Source organism: Drosophila sulfurigaster, chromosome 3 (genome assembly GCF_023558435.1).
Source record: "Drosophila sulfurigaster albostrigata strain 15112-1811.04 chromosome 3, ASM2355843v2, whole genome shotgun sequence".
In the NCBI taxonomy this organism is placed as follows: domain Eukaryota; kingdom Metazoa; phylum Arthropoda; class Insecta; order Diptera; family Drosophilidae; genus Drosophila; species Drosophila sulfurigaster.
The window spans coordinates 28,690,322-28,699,539 of record NC_084883.1 but is presented as its reverse complement, the minus strand read 5'-3'; the positions used below and the strand labels follow the sequence as shown (position 1 = coordinate 28,699,539).

Here is a 9,218-nt window from a genome sequence, read left to right as displayed (position 1 = left end):
AGCTCATTCATGCTTTTTTGTATATAAGAAGAGAGCAAATTCGTTTCAGTTGTATTTGCTGATATTTTGTAGTCTGATTCATTCATATTTTCAATCTCGAAAGCGCTGCACATCAATTTAACTTCATTGTGTTCTGAAGAAAATAAAAACTAAAACTATGAATTGGTGAGTACTTTCGTTGAACTATTTTTCGCAAACTTGTATTCAACAAAGAATTGTTTCAGGCTTGGAAAATCGTTGACTGCAATTCTGGATTCTGAGCGCAACACCGATTGTAAATTTATCATCGATGATAATGTCTATTTAGGCCATAAATTGATCTTCTCGTGTGCGTCCGAAGTCTTTGAGCGCATGTGCTATGGAAACTTTACTGAGGGAACAACTGGAGAGATTAAGCTAACAGACGTGGAGCCCGAAACTTTCGTAATGTTTCGAAATTTTATCTATAGCGGCGACTCGCAGATAAAATGCGATGACGTAGAACAAATTATAAAGCTACTCGAGTTCGGACATAAATATCTTGTGAGCAGCATTACGGACGCCTGCGTTGAGAAGTTGAAGACTCGTTCAGAAACATGCAGCTATCCCGAACTTCTTGCCATATATCAGTGCTCGCACATACTTTCGATTAACACATTACTTTCTACGGTCTCTTCATATATTGAAGTGGAAGCATGGAATAAAAACAACCTAGCGAACATTTTTCATTTTCAAGTGCACATATTCAAGAGCTTTATTCGTCTTATTAATATTAGTGAATCGATACGTTTTGAACTTATTGAAGAATACCTTCATGTAAATGATTTGGATGCAATCAATATTAATGGTAACAAAGATACTTCAGATGTCAAACCCGAAATCCATTCCGATAAGGAAGTTGCCGACTTAATTGATATTAAAAAGATGACTCTTGATGAAAAAGTTTCAGATGCCAAACCCGAAGTCGACTCCGATGAAGCGACAACTTCAAATGGCTCCATAGTCAAAGAATTTCTTGACTTAATCTCTTTTGAAAAGTTCACACTTGAAGATTTCTATAATGGACCCGGCAAATCAAAGCTACTCGATTTACAACGCAAGTACGAGCTAATTTATTCTATTGGAAATGCCCAGAAAAATTTGTAACATGTTAATTTGGATTCATCCATCATATCATACCCTCCCTAGATAGATACCAATGATATTGACACAATCATTTTGTAATTTGCACTAAGATCCCATACCATATAATAAAGTTCAACATGTGCGGCAATGCCCAGTAGAAATTGTTTGTGTATTTGCATTGTTGTTATTGGTTTGCTATTGTATAGTAATGCTTTTTTTTGCCATTTGGTGCACAATATGGGAGAAACTAATTCGTATACCAGTTACTGTATATTTTAGGTATATAAATTCGGTATATTTAAATGATAATACCGCGTGTTTTTTTTTATTCTTGTCCTTCTGAATACGAGTGGCGTGTATCTCAAAGTTGACCACACTCGATTGTATCTTTCACACTTGTTTTATTATAAATAGAACACAGCCATAATTAAATTAAATAATAAATTTATTTTTAAAGTTGAATTAAAGGAAAAGCATTTTGTGTATAACAAAGAAATTGAAGATCGTTTAATTTATCTTCATAATTGCAAAAACTATTCTCATGATTTTTCCACTGATTTGGATAGATAATTTCGGTTCCAAATTATGAAACATATAATGCTTACTAACGATCTTCACATGAATAGGCGGAAAATACCGATTGTGTGTGTGCTTTTTTCCAATGCCAAGTTACCTTGATGTTTCACTCAAATTTCAATTTCAAATGTCAACGCTGCTCTACATTTGAAATATAATTTTCAGTACAACACCAATGCTCAAGCCTTTCGGAGCCAATACTTTAAAATAAATAATCATACAAAATTATAATTGTCTCAATTTTTTTTTTGTGTGTCGAGAAAAGTCTGTATTTCAAAAATTTTACATTGACAAGTTCTTTATTGAATATTTTTGTTATCTTCCAGTTTTTACAAAAATCATCATGTGCAGCTATCCTTGCTATCCTTCTGCTTGTATCGGCTCTTGTGGAGGTTGTGGTCCAAGTGGATTCTATGATCCGAGCTTTGGACCCTTCAATGGTCCATTCAACAGTTGGTATGGCTGCTGCGGAGGACGATGGTGTTGATTTTTAACATTTTGCAACAGTTTGGATTTCACATTCGGATAAAATTAAGATAGAATTTTTATTTCTGTAATATGGTTTCGAAAGTGCAATAAATGAAAGCGGTTGAGTTTAATTTCCTTGTATTAAAATTATGTAATTTTTGATTCCTGTTGTTAGTTTTGGTTTTTTTTTATACATTTTTAATTTATTAAAATTAAGAAATAGTTTTTCTGTACCGAACCGATGAACCGGAACTTTTGCATTTTGCGTCTCGTGTTTGAATAAAGCCACAGAAAGTTTCGCTTTCGTTTTTATTATGTGCGCGTAATGAAAAATTATTTACATTTTGTTTTGTGCATGAGAGGGACAAAAGAGCAGTCCTGCTGTAGCAGGAACAAGGAAGTGCCGAACACTTTATGCGCGTTTTGTCTTTTGTAATCCTTTGCAGCAACTTTTCATTTTTATGTGTGTCGACGACGAATTTTCTTCTGTTTATTTTCGTTTTCCTCTCGTTTTGATTTCGACTTTTTCTTTTTGTATTTTGTTTCTTTTTTTCTACGGTGTGTGTTTAAATTTTTGTTTTGCGTTTTGTGCTTTCGTCTGTTTCTATTTTATGCGCTTTGCGCTTGTCAAGCGACGCTCGACGAGACGCCAACGAAAATGAAGTCATGAAAAGCGAAAGTAAAAGCCGTGGAAAGGTTGTAAAAGAGGCAGACGAAAAGGGTTAGCAGAAAGCAGCCAGCTTTTCTGGCCCGACACTTGCGTTATCAGCGGCATTTAGAGACTCTTGCTCAACGTTCTCGTGTTATATGCGAGTATATTTTTGCGCGTGGAGTTCTTTTATATGTTTTATTTTCATTTTAATTTTTTTTTTTTTTAATGTTTTGCTTTCTGACACTTGCTGTCACTTTACATGTGTGTGTGCGAGTTGTAGTTTGTCGGCAGTGCTTGGCATTGTTTATATCACAACAGGCCGACGAGTTTATTTTTTGTTGTTTGTGCTTTGCTCATTTTTTTTTCCTCCACATGCTCGTCACGTTCAACTTGTTATCCTGTGCGCTTATCACAAAATGTCTTATTTTGCCTGCCTGCCTTGACTTGCTTGCTGTCATTACCCGTGTTATTTGCTGTTTGCCTGCCCCTCGCCTCTGTCTCTATCATCCACACTATCTCTCTCTGTCCCCCTCTTACTTTCCTCTTCGTCTCTGTTGTCGTGCTTGCTGCTGCTGGTAAAAAAAAAGGTAAAATGATGTGTTATGGCGTCACGTGACATGTGTCATATATGTTACTCATACGCCGTGTTGTCGGTCTTTGTGGCTTTTGTTTTTTACCTCGACAAGCTAACAAAAAAAATGTGTTTTAGCTGCTGCTTAAGGTTCAGTCGAACGAAATACCCGACGCGGATTCACTACTTAATGCGTTGGGTTGATAGTATAAATTAAAATTTGATCTGCCGAAGAAGATAATGGTTAAATAGCACATTAAACAATTAATTTGTAAATAAATATTATATACTACTGACACTATAAATCGATTTGTAATCTTAAATTATCATAATAGTTATAGTTTTTTTTATTTTATTGCTGAATCGTAGCTGTGAATAGAGCAACCCTTTAGATATATTCTAGAATTACAGGGTATATTGAAAAAAAAAGGCGACTGAGCTAACTCGTTATCTGTAAAATCAAAGAGAATTCTGCATTAAATGTTTTGATTGATAAGAAGCAGGAAATGTCGCTGACATGTGACAGATTTAATTACGAAACGAATTTGAAATGCACTTGAAATGCTAAAACATTTTTCACATATATGAGACTTGCATTTTAAACATACATATATTTTCATTTGTAAGTGACTTGTTCGCTTTGCAAAGGGCTTTTAAATATACATTTAAATTTAAATTTACAATTTTTATTTCTATTCATATCCATGTTAATTAAAAGTGGTTTCCAATACGATTAATATTTATTTGAATGGAAGAACAACTTTCTTAATTATTGATAATTCAGTACAAAAGTATCTGTTAATTACTCAGCACACAGCTAGTAATAGAGCAAGTCCTATGCTATGCTGAAGTCACATTAAGAGCCAAGTGGAATGCATTAATCTCGATAAGCTTTTTCATTACTTTCGGTTATTTTACGCTTAATTATGGCACGGTGTACGCCGTTCCCAACGCATACAATATCATTTTCCGGCTTCTTAAAAGGGCACTCAATTGTCGTGGTAATTTTTCATATTTTTGGTGTTATATTTCTGCTTCTGTCTTCATTTTTTTGTCGCGTGTGGAAATGAGCAAGTTTTGGTTTGGGGGATTTCCCCATTTCGTTTGCGTGTTTCGTGCGCCTGAATTGAAACTTATCGTTTTAGTAAATATTTCGCTTGTTTATTTCTTACTTTTCAACTTTAATGTTAATTTTGCTGTTTTTTCCAGCTCATTGTTTACTTTCGTTAGCGTGCAGTTCACGCCTTGCCATTTGATTATGAACTTGAAGTAGACTTTTGATGGCTGTTCTTGTGTTCCACATTGTTATTATTGCCGCTTGACATTTTGTTGTTGCTCTTGTTGTTGTTTTTTTTTGTTTTGTTTTGTTTGTTTTGAGAGCGAGGCAAAGCAATTAATCAGGCACTCACCGTCCTTACCCTGACATTGGCAGCTAAATTTAATTGAATTAAACTCAGGACGCAGCGACACGGAGCGACAGCAGCAAAAACACAAGTAATGTACTTAATTAAGTGAACGACACATGGAGCAATAAATAATTGAAAAATAACGTAAATGGCAGTCATAAATACGTGAAGTTCAAAATTATGGCGGCCACACAGACAGACACACACAATTTATAAGTATTTGAATGACTACAAAAAGGCATTGAATTGAATAGCAATTGATACATTAAATGAGTTAGCATATTAAGAAATATACTAGTTGAAATGACTCGGGGAATTAATGACTTTAAGCAACAATTAAACATATTTATGTGGTTAGAGAAGGACTTTGAAAAATCGAAATTTGTCGAATCTATCCAAATTTATTTTGAATAAAAATCGACCTCCTTCTCCAATTGGGTTATGAGTTGATCTTTAGTTAGTGACCGATACAATTCAATATTTTTTTGATATTAACATTTCAATTCCAAATATAATTACAACATTAAGAAAAAACTGAAATGAATAAAAAAGTACAACATTTATATTCATATAATTTATTTTTCATTTAATAATTGTAATAACTTTCCAAGAAAAATGAATTTTTTTCTTCATATTAATCAAACCACCTTAATATTTGAATATTTTTTGTTGTTTGTTCTCTAGCTCAAAGATCCGAGATTTACTTTTGCGACAAGCTTAAAATTTGGTATGGATAAGAATTGTGAAAAGTATGCCAAATTAAATTTTAGTGCTGTAAATATTCAACGATGTTTCGTTGTGTGTTGCAAACATCGTGACAAAGTCATAATCCCTCTTGCCCCGTTCTCTTTCTCAGCGACAGTCGCCTACGCGTTCACACAGACATTCACACATATACACACATACAAAACACGCACACACACACACACACAGATGCACATATAAACGAAGATGGGAAGTCAACATGCCGGCAAGTGCCATGCCACGTGCTTTTGCTTTCATTTGTTTTTGTTTCGCATATTCCGTTTTGTGCGGCATATTCTTGTTGTTTGGCTGTCGTCCTCGTCCTCGCCTTCGCCCTCGTCTTCGTCTTCGCCTTCGTCTTTGACGTCGTCATCGTCGTCGCTCGCTGCGTCAGCTTTCTTCGTCTCGTCGTGTTTTTGGCAATGGTTCAAAAATGTCTGTTGGCAATTTTCGTTGCACTTTTGCTTTGCTTAATGTTGATTCGCCTAGGCCTATTTTGGCTTAGGCATTTTTACCTCATGTGAACGTATGTATGCATTTGCGGCGCAGGCGCCAATATTCGACTATCAGAGACACACCAGCTGTCCGTTCATAAGTAATAATTTCTTAAATCTTTACTCCAAACATCAGAGTTCTTCATATTTTTTGCTTGCATTGATTGACTTTACTTTTGCATTAATTTATTTATGTAAGCATATGATCTATTCAATTTCTTTAGCCACTCTTTTGTTATTGTTGTTGTTGTTGTTGTTGTTGTGCCTCCGCTGCAAGCCCTTTGCGGTAGGTTAGTTAGGTCGCCTTCGCCTTCTCCCTCTTCCACGTCCACTTCCACTCCCATTCGCTCTCACTCTCACTCTTTCTCTCGCAGTGTCGGGCTTCCCTTTCACTCCTTTGTTGTGAACGCTCGTTCGTTGTTGTTGCATCTCTTTCGCAACCGTTCTCTGCTTTGCTTGCTTGCCCTCTCGCTTGCGAACAGATGTTTTTGTCTGGCACTTCGGCTCTAAACAGCGCGCGCCTTCGTGTTCGTGCCTGTCTGTTTCGTTTCCATTTCGTTCCGCAGCCGCTTCGCTTGGCCAGCAAATGCATCCTGTCGCCTCAGTTGTGTGGCAGTAGCCGCTTTGTAAACATTTTCCCGTTGTTTGCACCACGCGTCGTTCTCCCGTCGCCTGTCGCCGTTTGTCGTTGTCTCTACGTCTTTCGTCGCCGTTTTTTCGTCGTTTGCGTCTTTGTGTCGTTCGCGTTACGTTACGTTAATCAAATCAAAAAGAAAAGCGTTGCATACTTTGCGGCTGTTGTTTGTGTTAACCAATCTTGGGATTTGAATATCCATCCGCTAAGAAAAATTCTCTCTCAATAATAATAATAATTCATAAAAATAAAGTAGAATTTTTCATTTTATCGGTGCGTGTCTATGATTTAAGTGTATCGAAATTTAAGGCATCTTCTTCGATCTCAACCAAAATGTAATACAACAACTGTATTCAAAATTTAAATATAATTTTTATATTCTTATGTTTTTATTTCGGTATTGTTTCTGTGACTGTCAACATTTTGGCGCTATGCTTAGAAACTTTGCATAGAACCAATTTCTACTTTAAGGTTTGCTACGTACTTTTCGTTTAAAGAGCGCTTAATATTCTCTCCTTTAAGTGTCTGCACTCTGCTGTCAATTGCTCAATTTGTGTTCAATTCTTACACCTGCTATAACATTTCAATATATGCAATATCCATATAGCCGGTCAAAGAAATTTGTGGTTTTCGAACTTTTGTCCCATTTGCGGTCAATGTGGTTTCGACAGTTGCAAGTGTGTCCAGTGCCTGCCTAGACTTGGACCAAGTGTCTGTGACAGTGTCTTTAATGGCTCAATTTTATGAAGACAATAGCATGGATGACAAGTTTATTGGCCTTGCCATGGCAAATGTTTTGCAACCGTTTCGACTTTGATGGCATTCAACTATTAGGCACTTTATGGCGCCTGAAATGTGCAATGCAAATTGAGTTGCTTGGTTAACATACTACATTTTCTGCAAATGGTGTGAATGTGTAGGAAATGTGAAATAAATGCAGTGATTTGAGAAAGAACAACAATAAATGTGAAATAAATTGCAATATTCTAAAAAAGAATGGTTTTTAAATAAATAAAATTAAATTGAAATAAAATAAATAAATTTTGAAAACATTTTTGAAATTTTTTTCTAAGTATTCTGTGATAATAATGAAAAAATCATAATAAAGCAGCTGTTGTGCTTCTTCTTGCACTTTTGAGCTGCCAACTTGTGAGGGCATTTATCAATGCAGCCACTTGTTAGATACATTACACATACGCACTGTGCACACATTTTCAACAAGTCATGTTTATCGATTCGTCGTCTCGTATGCAGTGCAGCGCAAAGCTTAAGCAAAAAGCCAAAAGTGCTGAGCATATAAATTTCATATATGTATATATAGTAAATCTAGAAAAACGGCAAAGAACTTGATTACATTTTAAGCTTCGTTTTGCGCTCTCTCGTGTTGACATTTTTCACAGCTCCAGCAAAACGAGCTCTTTTTAAAGTTGTCCAGCGATGATTCTCTACGTCTGTGTGTGTGTGTGTGTATATGTGTGAAGCTACTACTGTTTCTTTTAGCTGTTACGACTGTTATTTCTTCTACTTCTCGCACTGTATGTGTGTGTGTGTGTGTGTGCCCAGCTGTGCAATTGTTGACACCCACTGTTGAGAGGAGTCGAAGGCAGCAGCAGCAGTCGGCGCGCTCCATTTGCCCTGCTGCTGCTGGCGGCTGTTTTACTCTGTTAGCCGCCTCTGGGCATCTTTTGGCCCGCACATTGAGTTCATTAACCCTTGTGGTTATGTCTGTGCTCGGCATGCTAGATATATATATTTATATATAAGATATATACATGAAAGTATTATATATTTATGCGACACTGAACATGGAAAGTTCACTTCAAATTACAACAATAACAAAAATTAAAGTGTTGCAGCAACTTTCTAAACTTTTGTGAACTCGCGGCTTTCGCCTAGTCCAGCATTTTTCTATTAGAACGAAAAGCCACGTTACGCTTAATCTTTCGAGTGGCGACCACTTCATTGTCCAAGATTCTGTGGAAACTTGAATTTTGCATTTTTTTTCTCTATTGATTTTCTTGAACTTTTTTGGCTACAGTTTTCGAGAGTGCTTTAAGAAGCATCTCTCGTGAGCGGCGTTAATTTCTGAGCATTCCTCATCGTCGTCTTTTATTGAACTGAAAAATGCGCGTTCCAATGAAAAAAACTTTTGCGAAATTGCACTCATAGTTTTTCGGATAGTTTTACGGATTGTTGTTGTTGCTGCGCGGCATACACAAAAATGTAAATTAAAAACTTTGCAATTAATTGGCAAGTTGAACAATTCGGTAGCAAAAGTCTCGAAGCCACGAGGCTGGCGACTCAAATAATAACTGTCGAAAAATTACCACAATATAAAATTGCATTATATCGTTTACTTAAATATGCATACAACAAAAAAGGTTAAACGAGAAGAGTTTTTCAAATGTGGAGAAAGTTTTAGCGGCAACTTTTTGGCACACACGTATTTAAAGTATTTCATAATTTACAAAGTTTGTGCTTCATATTTATCAAAAAATCATAATTAAAAACCCATCAAATGTGAACGAACTATTTATATCAAGTTTTGCAAAGCGTTAGATAAAGCCGC

At 35.9% G+C, this 9,218-nt stretch overlaps 3 protein-coding genes across 5 annotated transcripts in view; all 3 read left to right on the top strand.

Moving 5' to 3' along the window:
* Positions 1–8: 8 nt before the first annotated feature.
* On the top strand, positions 9–1,276 carry LOC133840298 (uncharacterized). The gene is made up of 2 exons (XM_062272050.1): positions 9–165; positions 225–1,276. Exons 1-2 carry the CDS (start codon positions 158–160, stop codon positions 1,123–1,125), a joined length of 909 nt encoding a protein of 302 aa, XP_062128034.1. The 5' UTR covers positions 9–157; the 3' UTR covers positions 1,126–1,276.
* Positions 1,277–1,799: 523 nt separating this feature from the next.
* LOC133844860 (male-specific sperm protein Mst84Dc-like) lies at positions 1,800–2,279 on the top strand. Its single transcript, XM_062279135.1, has 2 exons — positions 1,800–1,944; positions 2,007–2,279. The coding sequence occupies exon 2, from the start codon at positions 2,024–2,026 to the stop codon at positions 2,165–2,167; it is 144 nt and encodes a 47-aa protein (XP_062135119.1). The 5' UTR covers positions 1,800–1,944; positions 2,007–2,023; the 3' UTR covers positions 2,168–2,279.
* A 4,326-nt stretch (positions 2,280–6,605) lies between these two features.
* The window catches only part of LOC133840305 (G-box-binding factor-like), a 78,544-nt gene continuing 75,931 nt past the window's right edge, over positions 6,606–9,218 (top strand). For all 3 annotated transcript variants that reach the window (XM_062272061.1, XM_062272060.1, XM_062272059.1), the window contains exon 1: positions 6,606–6,984. The gene's annotated coding sequence lies outside the window, so the exon portion shown is untranslated. The remainder of the gene's footprint in view (positions 6,985–9,218) is intronic.